Raw genomic sequence first — 22,584 nt, 5'->3', positions numbered from 1 at the left:
CAGCAAAAATCATTTTAAAAATGTTTAAAAAATGTTTAAAAGAGAGGTTCACGAGAGGGTCACGGATGTGCTGAGCCTAGCCCAGCTGACTTTGGGACACCCTGGAAACTGAGACTATAAAATAAAGATGCCTTTAGTTATGTCATGGGATAATATATAAAAAATAAACATCAAATAATAATGTTGTAGCATAATGTGATTTTTATTTGTCTGTCCGGCCCCAAGGTCACTGTCCTGACCCTCTGACAAATGTAGACCACTGCACTAAATGCAATCCTCTCTTTTCAGTTTGCACGATTTGTCCTTTGTCCAACACAAATATGCGTGGGATTATTGCATTCACAAAAGCTTTTTGCTTGTCAATGTTGCATGTAGAGTAATTACCCTAATACGTACTACCAACGGTGTAAAAATATCTATATGAATTGAAAAATATAAACAGTCAGACTTGATTAAAGCTATTTTACATACAAGAAAAAAAACATGTAAAATGTATTTCAACCCGTATTCTAGATATAAATGTTTAATTACGAGCCTTTAAAACGAGTCGAAAACATTTGCGCCATTTCTTTTATTTTGAAATAACATGACGGAAATGTAAGATTTTGAACAAACATGATGACGCTCGTCGACATTTTTAGCAACAGCGAACCTAGTGATCTGTAAACTGCGGCCATTTTTACGCTGTCGGTTTTACTTTAGGTGTTTGTTAGACAAGGCAATTCTATTTGGGTCAACGGGAAGAAATTCTCTGCTTTCTTGACTGGCTTGTTCGCCAGTCGAAGTTGTTTTTTAAAATGGACCCAACAAGCCGATACCAAGTGGTGAGTATTAAGAATGGTATGCTATTTGGCCTACCTAACCAAACACAACTAAACAACAGGGCCTTGTCACCGAATTCTGCCATTTAATTAAAACGCGTTATATTATGTTCGTTACGTTCTCCGTTCCTTTTGACGGTGTTTTGAAAAGTAGGTTTCTTGAATTTCGATGCGCGTGTTTATAACGAGTGAATACTTCCGCATATGTTAGGCTAGCCTTAGCAAACGGATCCGATAAATAGTTGTTACTTCGCGTCATTAGTATGTTGTAGTTCTTGACGTAAAACGCCGTTCATCTTGTTTGGGTTGGGCCGCCGCCATCATTGGATGGCTTGGACGGCGTTCGGACAAGAAATGCGATGGAAAGCCCTGATCTAACCGTGGGTGCTACGACCTTTTATGACGTGAGCTCATCCTCAGCTACATTGGCTCCCCTGATGTTTTCCCAAACTTGTACTTATCCACATTTTTGTTTAGTTGCGTTCCCTGCTAGCATTTTTTGGGACTATTTTTAGCATTTCCTTAACTAGTTTTGGTGCTCAGTACTGTTCGTCGGAGACTTGTTTCTTTATATCATCACAATCAGCTTTATTGACCACGTTTGTGCATGCCAAACAGGGAATTTGACTCCGGTTGATGTTGGCCTCTGTACACCATTTAAGTGACTGACAATATTCAGGTAACGAACATTTCAAGTGCTGTCAACAAAGGCCAAGCCACGTTGTTTGGACCCAGAAGGAGCCTCATGATGACGCTGAGAATTTGTTATGCAATTTGACCAGGTGCCATTTATTATCGATTTTAATCGTTGTGGCTATTAGCCTGTCGATTAGTCAATCGATTTATCGAGTAACATTGCCTTGGTTCCCTACCAGTATAAAATTGTGCCAGGCTCAAAGACACCCTTTGTGGATTGGATGGTGTTCTCAAGGACTTGTCCTGTCTTCTCTTTCAGCTGCATAACGAGGAGGACTCCTCTGAGGCCTCCGGCAGTGAGTTACAGCCCTGTGCCACCCCCCAGGCTGGACCGTCGCAGGACCAAAGCCAGACACAAAGCAACGTGCTACCCGCACCTTCACCTGCAGAAAATGAGGGGGCAGATGCGTCGCCACCACCTTATGCCTGTATTGAATTGGGTGCAACTGCAGCAGTGCAAGGTTTGTACTGTATGTAACACATTGGTTGATTGTTTTTGAAATCCCTTCGGACTGAGTCCTGGTTTCTGTGATTATCTCGCCACCGTATGCCCTCTGTTCATTAAACTGTTTTCTCAACTTATTCACGACAGAGACTAGTTTCCAAACTGACTTCCCCGTGCCGCCACCTTATAGCGTGGCCACTTCGTTGCCCACATACGATGAAGCAGAAAAAGCAAAAGCTACCGCCATGGCAGCTTCTGTTGAGGAGGTGATGTCACGGGTACGAATCCATCTTACTGCTTGTTTTCATTCCACCAATGTTTCTTTGCTTTATCTCAAAATCATTTGTGCATTTGTCCACATAAGGAGGATGAATTTCTTCCCAGAGAGGATTTCAGTGATGCTGAACAACTGCGAGTTGGGAATGACGGAATCTTCATGCTGGCCTTTTTCAGTAAGTAAAACACTGGAGCTGTGTTGAGTTCAGAATCCCAATGCAAATGATAATTCCGCTTGTGATTCATTTACGTATTAATATAATCAGCAGTCGCATTGTTTTGTTCTGCAGACGCATTGATTTGTTCTAACTACTGAATTATTTTCTGTTACAAATGGCTTACATGTTGTAAAATTTTACATTGCATTGGGGTGTACGGTATCATCTGGGTCAGTTACTATTGCACATGTTGGTGTTGAAAAATAGAGATAAATGGTCGTCGTGGCCACTTGACTGCCACTTTGTGATGATTGCGCCTGTGATTCAATGGAGTGGCGGTACAAATATCTGATTGGGCGATGCTACATCTTGTGCATGCCAACCAAACTTTTGTTTTGACCAATCACAACAACGGATTATATCGTCCTTACCAGTTGAAAATGAACAAAGCGCTGTTGTTCTTTTTGAAAAGGAAACCGGTGACTCTGCGAGCATGCATGCATGCATGCATTCATTTCCCTGGCGTCACTTGATTTTGTCACAGCCACATACCTGGCCCTCAACTCACTGTTGCTTTGTGATTGGTCTGCACTGCCAGAGAGAAAAACAATAGGCTTAGAACAAGATGGATTCTCAGGGTTTTGTGAGGTCAAAATACTGCAAGAATTCAACTTGCAAGCAAGGTTACGATCAACCTCATCCTTTTGTCTTTGTCTCCCTCTAGTGGCCTTTCTGTTCAACTGGATTGGCTTTTGTTTGTCCTTCTGTTTGACCAACACCATTGCAGGGCGCTACGGTGCCATTTCTGGCTTTGGCCTCTCCCTCATCAAGTGGATTCTCATTGTCAGGGTATGTGATGATGTTGCCCTCAATTTGATGCGGTCTATTCATTCAATACTGTATTCTTTTCCAGTTCTCTGACTACTTCACTGGCTACTTTAATGGTCAGTACTGGCTGTGGTGGATCTTCCTTTTGCTTGGTAAGTTATGACAATAAAACTTGGACGGTTTACTAAAACCAACCCGCCACACCTATCCTAATTGTCAAGGGCTTCTGGCAATCTTATTTTGCAGGTGTCTTGCTGTTATTCAGAGGTTTTGTCAACTATCTAAAAGTTCGCAACATGACAGACAACATGGCCTCCTCACACAGAACACGTCTCTTCTTCTTGTAATAAGGTAAAAAAAAGCAACCTCTAATTAGTCTAACTCAGGAAGAGGTAACTTATGTGATGAAGGGCATTACATCGGACCACGCACTTATGAACCAGAAACAGTACATGACAAAAATACCATTTTACATATGAACATATGCTCCAGCTGATGTGATGAGTTATTTATCTATCTGTCCATTATGTGTACTGCTTATCCACATGAGGGTTTGTGGGTGTGCTAGAACCTATCCCAGCTGACTTTGGGCAGTAGGTGGTCATGCACGTTTTTTGAGATGTGGGAGGAAATCAGAGTACCCAGAAGAAACACCACACAGGCACGGGAAGAACATGCATACTCCCCCCTAACTCTGATGATACTTAAAAAGCCTGTTCAATGTGAGCTGCACAAGTTTCTAATGCTGCGTTCACACCGTATTTGTTGCCCGCGTTTCTGGGGATGCGGTTCAATCACAGTCAGTTGAGTTAACACGTGTGACTGCAGAGCGGTGCGTTCGAGGCGTGGGACGCGCAAGGGAAAAAACTTAGTCTGCCTCTCCGAGGTGAGCTACGCCTCGCGTCAGCCAATCAGCTTCGGAAACATACCACGTGTACCCGTGGACTGTGTGAAGAAGAAAACCAAATGCAGGAAAAGATGATCATCCCGAGAACTACAACACATCCATTTAACAATACTGGGACTGAAGTAAATGGTACCAGGCTTGGAGAACTGACAGCCAGGAACTTGGGATTTACTTGCGATTTTTTTCAGCTGTTTAACTGAGTCATGACATAAAATTTGATTCTATGTCAGGAACGATGGGTATTAATAATCTGCTGCTGGAAAAGTCTTACCGAAAGTCTCCAACGCAGCAACTGTCAGTGCGGAAACACGGCACATAGGCTTACTCAAGTTGTAGTTTTTATTTTGGGATGTCAGGAAATTGTTCACACAACACTAATGGACCACAAATAAGCATCGTCTGAAAAAAGTGTGGGTGGGTTGCAACCCCTCACCCCCAATCCCTAATGAACATGTTACTCTGTGGTGCGCCAGTTCCCCATCCCTGGTCTGACTGCTGCTGTGGACCCTGACTCCTTTTGTGATTCTCTGCAGGGGTTCTGCCCCATCGCCATTCCATTTCATTGAGATGCCCGACAACCACCATCCACCCTCGAATGATCTGCCAGGCCATCGCTCAAGTGAAGAGGAAGAAGGGCAGCAAAATAAATGCAGGGATATAGACATAGTTGAATGCATAGTAAATAGGATTTAATTTTCTCCATGTGAGTGAGTTGTGCCAGGCAGCCAATGAACGATTTTGATCAAGTCTTACTCCATCCAGGATGTTGCACTGTTACCTCCGGTGGGACTGCCTACATCCTTATAAAAAGTCACTTTTACTTTGATCAAATTAAACAATTTATAAATGCATGTAGGATCAGGTTACATATCCTATGGTATGGTGGCTCACCATTGAGGGCTGAACATTAAGGAGATCTTTGTCAGCAGCCAGTGTAATTAGAAACGAATCCTTTTATTCTTAGGTGAACAAAATAGTATGTTTGAGCCAAATGGTCAACGGTATGAACTTCAGGATTTTATTCCTGCCCTATGCAGCACCAGCCAGATAATAATACTGGACGAGGGCTACTCTCACTGCTGTCATTTTGACAGTGAAAAGAAAAATATCTGACCGTCGGCTGTGTTTGTGAGTGATCATCGAGCAGTGAAGAAAGGGGTGGAAAAGAAAGCTTCTGAGCCACATTGTGCTCTAGGAGAACAAGTAAGCCATGGCCAGAAAGCAAGTTTTATAAGTCCTATGCAATATAGTTATTTTCTGTTACCTGCAGTAATTGCTGTGGATTATGAAGTTCTGGTAACGATTGTTTAACAATTTACGAGTTTGGCAATACAACTAAAAATGTGACTTGCCAACTTGGCATGCATTTAACACAAATGTTTATATGAACAGCCGTTCTTTACATGGAAGTGATTTGTGGCGATGGGAACACCCTGAATGACATGGACACCAAATATTGGCAAATTTGTACGAGTAAAACAGATGCCATTGTTCAGCGGATTCAGTACAAGTGACAAGAAGACCTGAGCCTGATTGGACAAAGTAAACGTCAACCTGAAAATGAAATGTAAATACATACCAGCTTAATACCAACTCATATTTGCACTTTGAACTTCTGTACAGTAGAATATGCGTCTGCTTAACTCGATGTGGTGGTGGAGCGGTTTAAAAATTAAACCTGCTTTCCATGTTTTTCAACTTGAAATCTTAATCATGTGAAAAATACTGCTGTTTTGTTTTTCAGTTTTCTTAAGCACTTTTTACTTTTCACACTGATTCTTTTCTTTTGTCATCTGAACTGTGACTGTAGTATTGCCTAATCTTTTCTTAATCGCCTTTTTCCCCCTTAAGTCTTTTTCGGCAATATTCAAATTTGTTGCATGATTTTTGTGCTTGAATAATTAGCAGGGATATCAGGAATCCACACTTTATTTACAAAGCCTTGAACCAGTACAAAGAAAAAATGATACAATTTGTTATTGCTTTAGCTCATGTAATGTCTTTTATTGTAACTGGAATTAATTGATGTATTGGAAAATGGCCAATAAAGTTCGAAGACGTACAAATATGTTGATCTTTGTCGTTTGGGACATTTTATATCCATAGCACAGAAAACATCTAATCGCTAACATTTATGATAGGAAAATGTTCTGTCCTGTGTTCATCTGTTTTTTTCTCATTGACAGACAATGAGGTGCAGGTATTGCCATTGTTGATTGTATGAAAAAAAAATCTTCAATATGCGCCAAATGTCAGCAGAACTATTCATTTTCTGTACCGCTTACGGTCGCTTGGGTCACAGGTGAGCTGGACCCTTTCCCATCTTTTTGACTGAGGTGGACTGAATGTTTAGTAGTTATAAATTGTACTCAATATTACTGTCTAGATTAGAATAATGACTCAGAAAGCCATCCTTCAAACAACATCATTATTCAGCCCCCCCAAAAAAGCGAGCTTCAAACCTCCTCTGTTAGCTTGACATAAATGGATTCTTTTACGCCTCCTTGAAAGCATCTTCTTAACTTTAAATGTGGCAATTTAGCTTGAGTGACTTTGATGAGAGGACATTACTGGTACTCTGAAAGGGTTCCTACAATACCGATTGAGTGCACATTTTATCTTAAGCTCCAGTTTCATCGCTGTGGATATAAATCTGAATGTTTTTGCTCTTCAGAGGATCAGTAATGCTACATTGCATCAGTGATATGTGATGCTTTCCTTCTGTGGCTTTATTGATGTTGAAATTACAACAGGACTGAACCACCTACCTTTAGCTCTGAGCTAGATGACTAAAAGATGTCTTCACACCACAGTGCATCGGGCATCGGGCCATTAAATGCAATCTCATCTGGCTGCATATAGCTTGGGAGGGAAGAGCAAAATCAGTCACTCATTGATCTGCTGTTCAAGATAAAACTTGGAACACACTCTGGTGATGGCCTAATGGTCAGAGAAGAACTGTCTTTTGAATTCATTAATGGGGAGGTCGTAAAGTTAAATGCACCTTTAAGATTCATTAGGTGGCTTTGAGAGTCAAAACATGTCAAAGTTTGGCCCTTTCTCCAAAGTTGACGTAAACCTTGTCACAAACTTGAAAGGAACTATTGTATAAATGTTAAATTGTTTAGGTAGTGGGTACTTTTACACAAAAACACTAAAAATAGGGAAGGATTTTACATACATACACATTCATCCATCCATTTTCCACTTCATTTGTATACCGCTTATCATTTTCAAGGTGACTTCATATAGACTATGACAAATTCGACAATACTCTAGAGTGGTTGCCATGTCAACCGCAGAGAAAATTGCTGGATGGATGATGACGATCGCCATCAGTTTGCCAGAAAAATGCAAAAACAAGAAATTATTTTCCTATGTCAGTTTGTGTCTGGTTTACTGAAATTTTAAATGAAAGAGAAACTATCTCTAGAATTCAAATATACAATGTGTGTTTTCTAACTCTTCTGTTTAAGTATTTGGTCAGCCAATGCGACTATCATTGTATAATGGCTGTAATAGTTTCTTTAAACCACGGGGGGGCCCTATCTTCACGTCATAATCTTTTTCACTCTGGTGATTCTCAATGACTGCCATCGGGCGTGCGGCAGTAAAGGATCAAATTTCACGTATTGAGTCCAATAATGATTATTTATTGATTACAATTTGCACAGATAGACAGAGCAATTACATGCCCTTCCACTAAATGGCTGTCAAATTAGCTTTAGGTTCAACTACTAAACAGAAGATCCCACATTCAAATTCCTTATTACTTTACTGAACAGATTTATTTGTTTGTTTTTATTTTGAATTTAAATGATGAATTGCAGAGTGACTACCTTTTGCCAGAAATAAATCTTTCCTTAAAATTCTTTGTCAGCGTTTTAATAGGAATCTGATTAAGCAAAGGTATCATTGGTATCAGTTGCTTGGTATCAGTGAATATTGAAAAGTGGAATACTTGTATCTGTCTGGAAAAAAAGAGTTAGATATTAAACATCCCTAGGAAGTAGTGAATCATTTTTCATTAGTGTAAATGTTGCATTTGTGTTCAGGTTCTTCAATCAACAATCCAACAACAGCTTTCATTTTAAAATTAAAAAACAGCTTTAATGCTCATTTTGAGTTAAAGTAAAATATTGACTCATGTCAGTACACCCCACTTCACACTTGAGGACTTTTTAAGATGAAGTCTGGTCTCTCTGGTTACTGGAGAGACCTGCATTCCCTTTAACTCCTTCATGTGTGGAGAGCTTTGACATGTGGAGGTGCGGATCTCCTGGAGAGCGACTTTGTCTTGTTTTCTTAGTAAACAGCCCTGCTACCTCTCCTCCACCTCTGAACACTGGGATCCTTTTAGGGCCATTGCTTAAGGGCCCTATTAATAATTTGACGTTTCCTCAAATATTAATGACGGGCATCTTTTAGACGGTAGTTATGCAAGGTGGAGGGACTCCATAAACCTTCTCCTCCCTAATTTTCCAGACCCAATTTTCCTCTTATGAGGTCCAAGAGAGGATCTTGGAGCAAGGGTACAAATTAAGAATAAGTAGCACTTATATACTAGTAGCAAATGCCCTGAAATTTCCCAGCAGATGGCAAACTGATGAAATAAAATAAACATGGACAGTAAGATTGGGGAATTGGTTTTGAAATTTGATTGAGTGGAAGACTTCCAGTTCCCGGTTTCAAATGAGATGCCTTGCTCTTAATTGAGTCTATGACTTACGTGTGGAAGGCTAGACTGCACTGGAAGTGCATGGAACACGTGAAATGCATGCGTAGATGCCAGAATTGCATGTGAATAACGACAAAAACATAAATGCTGGTCAGGATTAAACAATCATGAATAAATAGTACAAATATTAAATGTTACGCCTACCCCCCCCCCCCCCCCCCCCTCAACCTACCACACCAATGTACAGTATATGAGGGTAACCGCATTATTATTATTGATTCATTAATGGACTCATCTTGAATGTAGCATTTCGAGAGCATGTTTCATTATCTCTGTGATTAGATTCTATTTACCGTCGAACTCATGTTTTTGATGTCTATATTCAGAAGAGGCCTGATCCTGAACTGAAGGTTTTGTGTGACTAGTGAACCAGAAAGTGCAAATACAGTCGTAGTGAGAGGGCAATACAATAAAGGGAGTGTGCCGTGCTTTGGCATAGACAAGATCTCCTAACTTCCACATCGGCATCGGTCCATGCTCTTGTTTGCTTTTATGATGTACATATTCAAATTGTTGAATAACAGGATCTCACATTATCATCTATGCATGCAAATAAGAATGAATAGGCGTGTTGGAGGTGCACAAGGCCCACATTGTTCCTCATCGCTGTCTGCATGTGATAACAATAAACCCATTCATTTGACCACACGAAGGGCCTTGGCTGATTCCAGTTTTATATTTGGACCCAGACTCAGCTTGCTGCTCCTCTCTTTCCACCTTGATTTGTTTCTTGTTGCCAGATGACCTTTTATTGTGGCACTTATCCATCCCTGAAGCTTGAACATCAATATAAGGCTGGGACGTTATAAGATCATTAGGAGAAACATTTATGTGTCTCCTTAGAACGTTCAGAGCGCAAGCGTCATCAATTACATAAGCACACAGTGAAACCGCATCAATGTTTCTGCACGCTAAAAATACATTTCCGGGTTTTAATCCAGCAGGATTGCCGTGCTGCCGCAAAACCACCAGACTCCGGGAATAGCTGAAAATGGACTTTTAATGACAACCGCGACAAGCCCAACAAATAACAGGTGAGTGCAGTTGAATTCAAAGTTTGCGTAAAGAAACTATTTGGATTTCCTGGGCAAAAACGACAATTCGAATGGTGTGAGTAATTCTGTTTGTCGATGGAGGTGTCTGCCATACATGATAGGCCGCCTGTATGGACAAATACAGCAAATGATGATTCAATTGTCTTTATGGGTACTTGCTTTTTTCTCCACATTAAGCTCCACTTCTGCAAGTAGAAGCTGCTAGACTTATTCAGCAGCCTTGCACCATCCTGCTTCTCATTATAACAGAAGCCCCCTCCAAAAAACAAATCATAGAACTTAGTGTGACCATTTGTATCACGTGGTGCAGCATCTCTTTTTTCACAGGCATGCCTAGGCTACCCATAATAAAAGGCCACTCTTAAATGTAACTACATTTATTTTCACTGTATTGTGGGTGGTTAAAGCGGGCAGCAGAAAACCGATCAAGTATCGAGAGTGAACACAATTTACCTCACACAATCTAACACACTGGCATTCACTGGTGTCCCCCGCCTGCTGCCCAAAGTCAGTTGGGATAGGCTCCAGCATATCCGCGACCTTTGACGGTTCAGAAAATTCATGGATGGACAATCTAACACATCTCCTTTATATAGAGTACATCACTTGTGCCGTTCTTCCATGACCATCACATTGTGCTCCAGCAAGTTAAAAACTAAAAAATCTAAACTTTGCTTTAGAAAGAGAGAAGTAGGCCATTTCTGTACATACTATAAAAAATGTCTTAATTTGAGTTCAACTCATGAAAATGGTAAAAAAAAAAAAAAAAAAAAGACACATGTATTTATCAGTACCTACTTGCAGTACTTTCCTGCATGCAGTGCATATTGACCTGAGGTCATTTGGTTTCACCTTGAACTGAATAAACTTTGAACAGCTGCGCTTTCACACGGTGGCGGGCGACTCCCCTCACTGCCCTCACTGTGACGCAGTTCCTTCCAAGCACTGATGTTTGATTGCCCAAAGCCCGGTCGTCACACACACAAAAGCCACCATGAAGAAAAGCTTTGCTTCCTTCCTGTCTTCCTATGCTGTGTTCAGCCCTGGTGAGCAGGCTCAATAAGATACTACGTCCATCAGCTGCCACAGACGGTGGGGAAGGTGCAGCTAAAACCAACAAAGGGCGCTCACGCACTCATATTTTAATTTTTGCACCCACACAAGGCAAATGTGCTTTTTTTTTTTTTTTTACTCTTTATGGAGCAAGAAAATATGCATGTGTGAAGTGTGCGTAATCTCAATCGGTAAAACAAAAATATAAATATAAAAGTAATGTAATGGCATTGTTTGGAGCTTACGATCAGGGGATGCTTTGAGAATAATTGTCAATTTCTGTCTATGTGAAGCCCTTTGAGACTGCTTGTGATTTAGGGCTATACAAATAAACTTGACTTGACTTGACTTGATTGTGCCATCATGTTGAAATGCAATTCAACCTAAAAACAAAACTACAGTAGTACAAAACATAACAAAAATCACAAAACAAAAATAAAACAATACGGCTTGTCAGTATCTGATTTGTGTTCAAATTATAACATATACTTTGTCTATTCAGAAAGTGTTTAGTTTGTACTTGTAATTGGAATGTTGTTTTAAAATATGCTTATAATGGGGAAAAAGATATTTGAGATCTGGGATGTCCCACAACCCAATCAGACTAGCACCACCTCCTTGAATCCTAAATATCAGCAGGTAGCTTCATGGAGCATTAGGGAAGCAAAGTAACCCTCTCCTGTTATTCAAAACAGGTTGAATGCATGTTCGACTAAAAACTGGGCAAAACTGTTCGGTCTTTGTTATTCAAAGTGATGCTGTTAACCCTTTGCACTCCTTGTTCCTAACATAAGCCCCATCTTCATTCACTGAAGTGACAATGGTTGCAGAGAGGCCTGCGGTTGGCGAGATAAAGACCAAACACAAGGACAAGTCCCCCTTTCCTGCCTCTAATGGGATTTGGGCCATTTCTATCATGAAGCAGAATAGGTGAGAGTTGATAATCACGTAACACTACCCACCCCCCCCCCCTCCCCCCAGAGCCCTCTTGTCAATCAGAAAGGCTGCAGATGAATAGCAAACAAGTGAGAGCAAGTTGCACCTCTGAGTGTCAATCAAAACACTGAATGCTGCAAACACAAATGTGTGCTGTCAACAAGCGTCATCTTCTCGTTTGGCCTGCAGGGGATATTCAAAACAAAGGAATTCCAGAACAAACCTTTCATTAAAACCAATGACACCGATTGTCAGCAGAGTTGAAAAACACTTTGTTACAACAATCAAATAAAAATCAGACTCTGTCAAACATCAAGATTATTTTTATTTCAAATGTTAATTGAGTTGCCTTTTCACTGACACTCAGCTAGTCTCCAGCACTGACACAAATAAATACTTTGCACTATGAAATAGTAAACCGTCAAATAAATATATATAGTTTTTGAATTCACACTAAGAAATATTAAAATTAGAAAATATTTTTTTATAAGTCACTGTGCAATTGTACAAACTCTTAAGCAAATGACCTGAAATGAGAAGTGATGAAATCTACATTACAGTGAACGTAAAAAGCACTTGTCACAGTTGGCAATATTCTATGATACAAAAATAACGCATCTCACTAATGAAAACATACTAGTTAGTTGTTAGAATTCAGTTCTGAGAATTAAGTCCACAAAGTTTAGAACTACAGTACCACTGATTTGAGTGCAGACCTCATCCACCAAGCCCCCTTAAAATCCATGTTGGATCAGCACCAAGTCACTTTGATAGGTAACCCTCCGACCGTGTATTTGTCACTGAGCTTCATGAAGGGAATTCAAGCCAAATGCTAACAAAAACAAAAACGAAAACAAAAATGAATCCGAACTTGCATCGAAATGTAATTGGTTCATCCTTGGGCTGTGCCACACCCCTCACACAAACATCGTTGAAATTGTACAACCACCTTGGGTGAGGTACAAAAACAAGTTCGGCAAGGCTGTATGCCTTCAGAAGAGTGCAGCGCTTGTTTTGGTTCCTTTCAAGTACGACTCAAAATGCTGCCATGCACCCACGGTGCTGGCCGTGGCTCAAGGCATGGAGAGCGTCTCAACTGCAGGACTCAAAAACAACTTCAGTCAGTTTCATACTCATTCACACTCCCACGCTATGTTTACATGCAAAAACAGGGACACCAATGTTTTAGAATCCATATAATTATCTGAATCTGACTATGTGCAACATTTTTAAAAAAGTCTATATTATGTGATTAGAAAAAGAAATTAGTGCCTGCTTTCTGCGCATGAGCACCATGGTAACACTCACAAGAGGACCAGTTGATGCCATGTGGGGTCCGTGTTTGGACCGATAAGAATAAAAAGATGAAAGGGAAACACAAGTTTCAAGAGTAGCAGAACTTCTACAAAACATAAGCTTTAACCCAAAGGAAAAATAGTAAATAATAGTGTGAAGATCATCTACAACAAGCACAATATTGTACCTATTTAATCAAACTTCATAATCATTCATTTTGTATTATGTTTCAATTTGTACTCAGTTCAGTATTATTATTTAAATTTTGATATTTAGCACATTCATGTTGTCAGCAAAGTACAAATTTGTACAATGTTGGCAATATTAAGCTTTTGTGTGAAATTTCCAGGATGGACCTAAAATGCAAGACAAACATTATTGGCGAACTTAATATGATCATTTATCTCAGAATTTTGGAATGCATATGCCCAGCTAATGATTGTTTCGGTACATTTGCACAACTTGCATTTATCTTAACAAGGAAATTCACAATGTTTTACTCTTCAGGATTTTGAAATTAATTATTCCATTGATAAATTGAATAATATGATCCAGTGTCAGTTGCATTAAAGTGTGTTAAAAATATTTCCCCCCAATTACTTACTGCCAATTATATTTTTTTATTTGATATTATTCAGTGATTGAAAACAATTGAACATCAGTTCAGAGATAACACACAAGAAGGATTAATGCTTTTTGTTTTTCGAAGTAAAAGCAGATGTTTGCAAATATCTTATTTTGGTTAAACGCAAAAGATGTTCACAGTAGGAAGCAGCGACGGATCTTAGAGTGCCATCAAAAGCTTGCAGCAGAGCGACTGGGGGGGTCACAGAAATGTCGAGGAGTGGTAGTCATTTGATGTTTTTTATGGATCAAACCATTGTTGTGAATTTCCAGCTCCTTGTAAGAGAACACCAACCTGTGCAAAAGTACCCAACAGTTGTTCAAGTTCGAAAAAGGTCACATTAAGTTCCCCTGAAAAGGTTCGAGTGCTTTTTCCATTTTGAAATTTCCCCCCAAAGCCAAATCTTCCAAACATAATCGTAGTTGGGATGGAGATCAATTAAATCCAGTGCATTTAGAAAGCAATTCATTATTGCATGCAAACATAGTCACACTCACACACACACACGTTCTACGTTGGCTTGCTCCCAGCCTCAAAGTGGATTAGGTTTTTGCACTGACAGCCGGGGCGCGTAGCACGGTCATAGCAGCTCTGGCACGCGGCGACGCATCCTCGAGCTGGAAGGTAGCAAAGGAGACACGGGAGGATCACAACCATAAGTGATGTGGCCGTCCAACGGATGCAGCAGTTCGCCTGCGTGCAGGAAAAGGGCTTGTCGGCACACGTGTCTTCGTCGTCGGTGGAGCAGTGGTAGAACAGCCCCTTGACACAGCACACGCATGTGCAGTATTCCACCGCGTGTTGCACAGAACATACACAACGCCTGCCGCACATCACGCAGGAGGGCATCGGGCGAGGGCGCCTGCATTCATCGCATCGGCACAGACCGCAGCGCTCGCACTTGGAGTGCCTTTTACACCCACCGCTGCCGGGTTCAGCCACAGACAACTTTGGCTCTTCGTTTAACATTTTTTCACTTGAAATTAGCGCTGCAGATGTGGGCTGGGCACTGACTATCCGGTCACCATTTCCCGTGATGTCGAGGAGTCTCTGACCCGAGCAAGTGCTCCCCGCACTACTCTGAGAGTCCTCCGGCCCGGACGACGGCATTGGGTTGGCACACAAGTTCTGAAGATCACCGGGCCTCTCGTCCTGGGTGTCCTGATGAAAGCTGGAAAACTGTGACTTAACTGGGTCACTCTCCTGTGAGGCCGGAGTCCTTGTGGGTCCTTCTGTGTACTCATTGCGGCTCCCAATTATCCTCATCCGATCCAATGCCAGCACGCCATCGTGGGCTAGCAAAGGCCTCGGCTGCTGGCTCCCATCGTCCTGTGGTGACCGCTTGCGGTGTCCTCCTCCCCCGTCGTGGAAACTCGCAATTCTGGGATCCATCGCGGGAGTGAAGGGCCACTCGAGCTGACATGGGACGCATTTGAAATCCTGCAAGAGGGACAGACAGCTTATACCTACCAAGCATGCAAATAATGCCATGCAAATGATAACAGACGCCGAAGCGGGCAAAAGTGACAAATAGTGCGCTCAGACGAGCCAATGTGTCAAACTGGATTTCATCTCTGCGCATATCTTTTTTGTGTTATGTTTTGTAATATGAGCGGGAGGTTTTGAGCGTGCACACTTTCAATAAATAACCTCTAAGAAAACTGTTATCTGTTAATTGAATACATAATTGGTTTGCATACTGCGTGTTACTCTGCATTTGTGCATTGTATTAAAGGTACAGCTTTTGTTTTGATCAATATTTCACACCAAAGTCCAACAGGTTAATAACGCTCCACTTTTCTCCTTCCTAGTGCTAATTGGCTTGCAAATCCATTTTCACATGGAAAAAAGGGGAGAATAAAGGAGTTGGTACCCCTACAGAAGGTGGCGGGGGATAATAAAAACGTGGTACATAGATCTTATTTGGATCCTCAAACGTTAAACAGAGACATGCAAATAATCAAGTCCTGTAATTAAGTGAATTTAAATGTGACTTTGTGGGCAGAGAAATTAGGAGAGGGCAAAAAAACCGCACTGGTTAGTTTACTCATGAGGGAAGAGGATGGGGGTGGGGTTTCATACTGCCACCATTCTTCTGCGCAGTGTGCATGCAGCCACACTGGCAACTGACATGCCTGGCGAACAGATGGCATAACTGTTCATTTATGATACACGGTCATATACAACCGCTGAGCATGTGTTTTGGCATAACTTGCGTTTTATTGTTTGTATTAGGAAGAAAACAAATGCATTGTGCATCTTACTGGCCTCTAAGGAACACGCCTACATGTAACAAGAAGTTGTGAGTTGCAAAAACAAACTATGCATGTCGAGATAGGTTCGTGCTGCCGTTGAAAGCAGAGAATGTGATGGCTGTGTGTACATATGTGTGAGACCTGTTTATTTCACATTCAAATTCAGTCAATGTTATTTTTTTTACTCAGAGCCAGATTGAAAATGCTGACTTACCGGGCTTACAACACTTTATTTTCAGTTTCAGCTTTCAAGAAAGTTTATCCATAAAAGCAACCAAAACAGAAGACTGTTTATCCCATGTTTGGCGCATGCGCACTATGCAGCTACTCCACTTTTTTTTTAGGAAGAGTAAAAAAAAGTAGGCCCAAGTCACAAAGCCGCTCCAAAAAGTTTCGCCTATTAAATCCAAGAAGCTTTGAGAAGTATTTTGTGCTCCCTCGTGAGTTGCTTTCCAACTCGCGCTGTCCAGAACTGAGGTTTTGGAATGGGTGGTAAATTGCGTCATATGATGGGGGAGGAGAGTGGTGGTGGTTGTGGCAGTGTGTGCGTGTGTGTAGGGGGGGACTGTTGTTCCAGCGGATATCTCGCATCCGGTGCTCAGTCATTGGCTGGCGGCTCACACTCATTCACACAGGCAGTTGGATCAATCCGAACCCCGTTGGTCAGGGCAAAGGTGCAACAGGGTGCAGCTGACCCTGAACATGTTATAAACTTATAGCTACTTCAGCTACGTTATAACGCAACATTAAGATTTTTTAAGCACATATTTTATACGCTTAAGCGGCAATAAAAGAAACATCAATTGGAAGGATCTGCTTAAAAGTATATTTTAGTTGAATATTGTTTTTTTTATTTTGCATCGTGCTGGGCATTTTGTACTCTTGCATTGTTGGCTATTATATTTTATTCACTATAAATTGAGTTTTCAATTGTAAAACGCTTTGTCAGCTTTGGATGAAGTGTGCGAAAATACATAAACATGACTTGTAAACATAATGTTCGTTCACAACAAATAGCCTACATCCGAAAACTTTGACAGGCCAATGTGGAGAAATCTTTTAAACTCATGATTAAATGACTATATCCATTTACGCTCTCTCGGCTAATACAACTAGTGTGTGGACAGACCTCTTTTGACACAATACTAACGACAAAACGCTGTATATTCCTATCTAATCTAAGTAGTTGCATGGCTGTTGTGTGCTATAAAATCCAACTGAGATTCCAAGTGTGTGAACATTCTATTCAGCTCACCTGTCAACGTTATAGTGTGCCTTTTGCAAATTTATCACCAGAAATTCAAATACGCCCTTTTTAAGGAGTAGCCGAAATTCCCAGGTAATGTGCCAGGATGGCACTCACCTACGTCTCACCGGTCAATATAATGAATTAGTTAATCGACATATCTCCCTTTCCCGAGAGCTGCGAATCGACATGAAGTAGTGCTCTCTTGTGGATGAGCCTTAACAAGACAACTTCCAACGTCAAGTCAGAGAAAATTCAAATAGAGAATGAAATAAACCTGCAATGTTATAGTCACAATAAAACACACACTTGCAAAATAATTGTTCTCCAAATGAAAGTTAAGAATATGCAATTCCCCATGTGATTTGTTTTAGCTCGAGTTGATCGATCAATCAAGCTCACTTTATGCAATTAAAACTGTTATTGCACCACACTCCAGGTTGAGGTCACTTTCACCAACTTCTAGGGTGACTTTAATTAATTTGGAATCGAATCAGGAAGCACTCAGCATCTCTCTTTATTTCCCCCCCCTATTTTTTCCCTCGATTGCCAACTGTTCCCTGTTATCCTTCTTCTTTTATGGCCTACAGCTGGCCCACATTACAATAATATTTGGTAAAAGGATGCTGGTTAAAAACAGACAGAAAGGCATTGTTTCATAAATCGTATTTTGGTTGCCATCCTGAAGGGCAATGATTATTGCAGACTTGAGAATTAGCATGCATTCATGCAGCATTCATTCGTGCCGTATTGTTTGTGTTTGACTGCGTGTGTTTAGAAACTCGAGAAACAACGAGCACCTCAGTGCCACTCCGGCGTTCACCGTGCAGATGAAAAAGTGTGGAAAAATGTCTATTTTTGTTGAAATTACATTCATCTCTAAAATCTGTCCGTGATCTGTCCATGAAAAGCAATGGAGAAATCTGAAAAAATGTGCAGGTGTTTTTTTTTTCTCAAGGCTGACAATCAAATGCGTTTCTTTTCAGACAACATACAGGAATTGTGACAAGGCGTCTGCTCCCTTCAAAATTTTGTTTTGATTTTCAACAGCCGTGATTCCAAAGTTGGCCACTAGGGACCACTGGTGCCTTTTCTAATGTTTCACTCTTGTGAAATGATGGTATTTGCTGTCTGGTTCCAAGCATTCAATAATGCTGCAAAGTATACATTTGTGGCTTGTCTCCATGGTGCTTCTCTCCGAACCAGTAAATGCTGAATGTTATCTGCCGGAGCAGATGCTGTTCTCTCTTGTTTTGAGGGCTCCCCTGCCAAATCCCAGCAATGTCCTTCCCAGACTCAAGGATACAAGTTTTGTTTATTGGGTTTTCACATTTTAGGTGACGTTTGGCCACGATATAAAAAAAAAAAATTCTCAAACGTGACAATTCACTTTGATGATAGATAAACATGGTCCATTTGAGTGTTGCCATCAGTGAGGCCTTAACGACCTGTAATTAATGTTTTTCCGTGACAACGTTCAGATCATGAAAACCTTTGCTGAGCCAAGAAGACGACCCCAGCACGCACACACAAAAGAAAAAAAAAAGAGATCAAATTGACATGAAGAAGAAGACCCCTGCTACTTAAGGAGAGTAACTGCATCTCTGTGGTCAAAAAGAGGACACCAAATCACAGTGCATCGTGTCATCTCTCACTGACTCACATGCTGTTGCCGCGTCGCCTGAGATGTTCCTGTGGGTACTGAGTGTGAATTCACCACTGTCGTCTGTTCCCTCTCATGCTGGAACCATTTTCAGGTCAACTTACTTAACTTAACTTACTTATTTATTGTGTTTTCTGTTTATTTATTATTTATTCATCACTCTTACTATTGATTGTTTGAATTTTTTGCCTTCTTGTTTTTATATTGTGTCGCGTACTTGTATGTCTATCGTGTTATGTGTCTCGTCACCGTGGGATAGAGAATAACGTAATTTCGGTCTCTTTGTGTGTTGTGACGTGGAGAGATTGACAATAAAGCTGACTTTGACTTTGACTTTAAAGATACAGGTGAATGTGGTGGAAATTACACGGCAGATAGGTTGAGAACTCTGATGGACTATTTGATCTCCTGTTTAGTCGTAGGCAGGTGCTGTGGGTGTCACGTGTAGCCTTGAATTTTCGCCGTAGCAGTAGATTATAAAGAAGAAGAAGAATTAGATGGATATTTATTTGTCAGCTCCACATGGTGGCAGGAAATGGAAATGCTCGGTCGTGGCTGGAACCGCTTGGTTGGTTGGAGCCGGTTGGTTGTGACTGCAGGCAGGCAGTGCTATTGAACCTTGAAAGCGCTGTTGCTGGGTTACAAGCTGGAGTCCAAAGACAATCGAATAAAGCAGGACTCGTCAAAGCCTCGCTTCTGTGCGTGTATTCATAAACACCCATTGACAAGCAACAATTCTGGAGCTTTCTTCTCATCCTTGGCAGTTGACCTGTTCCACAGAGAGGACGGTCATTTTGCAAAAGAGCCTCTTTCTGCAATGTCCTTGAAGACTAGACTGCACAGAGCCCTCATGTCAAATGATTGAAACCTCACGAACAGAGAATAGGAGCCAGACCCTGGAATCCAACACCCTCGACCTCTGACCTCACACTCAGTTGACAAAGATTCCCACAGCCACACTGCAAAATCCTCCACGGAAGGCAGCATCTTCAAGCACCTTGAGGAAGAACTATTTATAAATGATGTTCTGTTATTTGGCACCTTCAAATTAATTGCATCTAATCATCAAATGTCATCTGCCGAGTTACATCATTTATTTCCCCCTTTCTCACCTAACCGTCTACAGGTTTTCCACTGCACCAATATTCAAACTGACGGAACGATTATTGCTTGAATGCCAATGCCATGGGTTTGAACAAACAGGTAAATTCAAGTTTTTTCCCTTCTATCTGATTTAATTACAACTTGTATGCATCAATAACGGTGACCCCAAATAGGGAAAAGTTTGAAAGAAGATGCTGAATGTGCAATTAACTTATTTGGCAACAATTCATTATAATCATAAGGTGTGCGTCCATCCACTGCCATCATCAATCCATCCATTAGACTCATTAGCGTCGTAAGTGAGCTAAAGTCGACTCCAGCTGCCCTCAATTCTCAGAGAGCATCAAGACACACAGGTATTCACACCTGTGGACATTGTGCAGTACATTAGTCTTCAATAAACCACCCACGCATGCTTGGGTGCAAGTCCCCAGAACAAACATGCAATCTCCAAACAAAGAGGCCGGTACAGAGATTCAAATCCTGAACGTCAGAACTATTGAGTCAGACATGATGGACGCATTGTTCTGAGCAGAAGTCTGGCAAGCCAAATACACAAGCGGAAAATTCTAATCAGTCCTTAGTTTCGTGAGGGAATTATGTCAAAATCACCACATTAGTATTACGTATAACATACTGTAATAAAAGTGCACCTTCTTCACATCCCATCGGTACCGATAAACGGCTATACAATGTGTCAAATTTATGCCTGTAAAACAAATTATACTAAAACAAATTGTGCGACCCTATGGAGTTTACAGCTTTGAACATGAGCTGCACTCTTTTCATGGCAGCCTCTGCCTTGCACCAAAAGGAAAGCACGCAGCACTCAGTGACTCGCTCTGCTGGGGCAGAACCAGAGAGGAGAAGGGAGCCACATAATAGTTGCTAATGCGCTGCAAGTCGTGATACGGGTACTGAGTGAGCCTCATCCAGGCCTCTCTTTTGTCTGAGTGGAGAGAACGTGGCTATTCATAGGGGTGACCGCTGCCGCTAAATGACAATTAATTAATTATTGTGTGCTTCGTATTCAAATGAGCGCATTTGGTGAAAATGATTTAATTTGGCTCTAGTGCCTTTCAATATTGTTTCATTGTTGGTGCTCAGGGAAATCCGATTGAAATATGATCAAATGAGTAACGTCTCATCTTGTTGGTTAACTTTGTTTGAAGAGAAGACTGTTATGTTTTGGATTAAAGGCAGGGATGGCATACAAATGGATTTAGTTATTCTTCCTCATTTGTCATCCATCTATTTCCCGGTCTCTCTGATCCGTGCACTTGTCAGACGTACCTTGCTTCTTGTTCATTGACCACCCCACATGAGCTCCTTTCTGTGATTAAACCCCCCCGCCCAAATGACCCCCTCAACTGTCCTTATGAACAATATCCCTGTTAAGCAAAAATAATGTAGATAGGAGAATCCGAGTTTGAAAAGAGGTATTAACCGCAAGATAAATTATTTCTGGAAGGAGGTTATCAGTTTGTCGCTCGAAATAACTTGTACCGTATTTTGGCTAAGGTCAAGGACGACAGTAAGTCTTTGGCATTTTAAAAATCTATTAAGATATCCCACTCTGCTGCCTTCATAGAATAGTGCTATTCTCAATTTCTACACTATGATTGTATATGAAAGCCTGTTAACAATAAATGTTAATGTTAATTTTCTACATGAACTAGTTCAGTTCACAACTTTTAAAATGAACTAGTTCAATTGATAGTTCATTATTGAAGATGTATTAACTAACTTTTCAAAAAATGATAAGTTCATAGTTCTTTTCTTCCCCACAATCAAAACAAAGGTTGCTGTGACCTGTTACCCTCCGCCATATCGGCATTTTCACCCATATCATTCACACTAGTATCCAGGTGCTGCTGTCACCTTACTATCTCAAGCACAAGAGAAAATTATTTGAATTGTCTTTTTCTTTAATGAATTGAAATAAAAACATAGCTGCGGCAGCAGCTCGGTGGGGCACTGGGTAGCACGTCCGCCTCACAGTTAGGAGGGTGCGGTTTCCATTCCACCTCCGGCCCTCCCTGTGCGGAGTTTGCATGTTCTCCCCGGGCCCGCGTGGGTTTTCTCCGGGCACTCCGGTTTACTCCCACATCCCAAAAACATGCTTGGGAGGCCGATTGAGCACTCCAAATTGTCCCTAAGTGCGAGTGCAAATGGTTGTTTGTCTCTGTGTGCCCTGCGATTGGGTGGCAACCGGTTCAGGGTGTCCCCCGCCTACTGCCCGATGACGGCTGGGATAGGCTCCAGCACACCCGCGACCCTGTGGGGACTAAGCGGTGCAGAAAATGGATGGATGGACATGGCTGCGGTCCAGAATGTGCAAACACAAACAATCTGCTTGAGGTGACAGACTGAAGCAGGAAACAAAACATGTACAAATGAAGTGCAAAACATTTAAAGTTCCATTACATTTGCTTTAACGATCTTTTTATTTATAGTGAATGTGTTATTTCTGAACCTGTTT

At 41.2% G+C, this 22,584-nt stretch overlaps 2 protein-coding genes and 1 long non-coding RNA gene across 5 annotated transcripts; 2 read left to right on the top strand and 1 right to left on the bottom strand.

Moving 5' to 3' along the window:
- The first annotated feature begins 606 nt into the window (after nt 1-606).
- ndfip2 (Nedd4 family interacting protein 2) lies at nt 607-6,197 on the top strand. 3 transcript variants are annotated; one of them, XM_061269502.1, is made up of 8 exons: nt 607-824; nt 1,777-1,978; nt 2,110-2,240; nt 2,327-2,414; nt 3,121-3,245; nt 3,310-3,376; nt 3,471-3,575; nt 4,665-6,197. In XM_061269502.1, the coding sequence occupies exons 1-7, from the start codon at nt 798-800 to the stop codon at nt 3,569-3,571; spliced, it is 741 nt and encodes a 246-aa protein (XP_061125486.1). In that variant the 5' UTR covers nt 607-797; the 3' UTR covers nt 3,572-3,575; nt 4,665-6,197. The 3 variants fall into 3 exon arrangements, with proteins under 3 accessions (XP_061125486.1, XP_061125478.1, XP_061125470.1); XM_061269494.1 differs by lacking the exon at nt 607-824 and adding an exon at nt 1,088-1,225 and having other exon boundaries at nt 4,605-6,197; XM_061269486.1 differs by lacking the exon at nt 607-824 and adding an exon at nt 1,091-1,225.
- A 3,630-nt stretch (nt 6,198-9,827) lies between these two features.
- Nucleotides 9,828-11,325, top strand: LOC133150264 (uncharacterized). Its single transcript, XR_009713746.1, has 2 exons — nt 9,828-9,903; nt 10,966-11,325. It is a non-coding gene; the product is annotated as an uncharacterized LOC133150264 (long non-coding RNA).
- An 893-nt stretch (nt 11,326-12,218) lies between these two features.
- On the bottom strand, nt 12,219-16,651 carry spry2 (sprouty RTK signaling antagonist 2). The gene is made up of 2 exons (XM_061272687.1): nt 16,304-16,651; nt 12,219-15,274 (listed from the first exon to the last, which is right to left on the bottom strand). The coding sequence occupies exon 2, from the start codon at nt 15,224-15,226 to the stop codon at nt 14,345-14,347; it is 882 nt and encodes a 293-aa protein (XP_061128671.1). The 5' UTR covers nt 15,227-15,274; nt 16,304-16,651; the 3' UTR covers nt 12,219-14,344.
- Between the last annotated feature and the right edge of the window lie 5,933 nt (nt 16,652-22,584).

Source organism: Syngnathus typhle, linkage group LG2 (genome assembly GCF_033458585.1).
Source record: "Syngnathus typhle isolate RoL2023-S1 ecotype Sweden linkage group LG2, RoL_Styp_1.0, whole genome shotgun sequence".
Taxonomy (NCBI): Eukaryota; Metazoa; Chordata; class Actinopteri; order Syngnathiformes; family Syngnathidae; genus Syngnathus; species Syngnathus typhle.
Note: the sequence above shows the minus strand (reverse complement) of the source record. Positions and strands in the feature narration are given on the sequence as shown.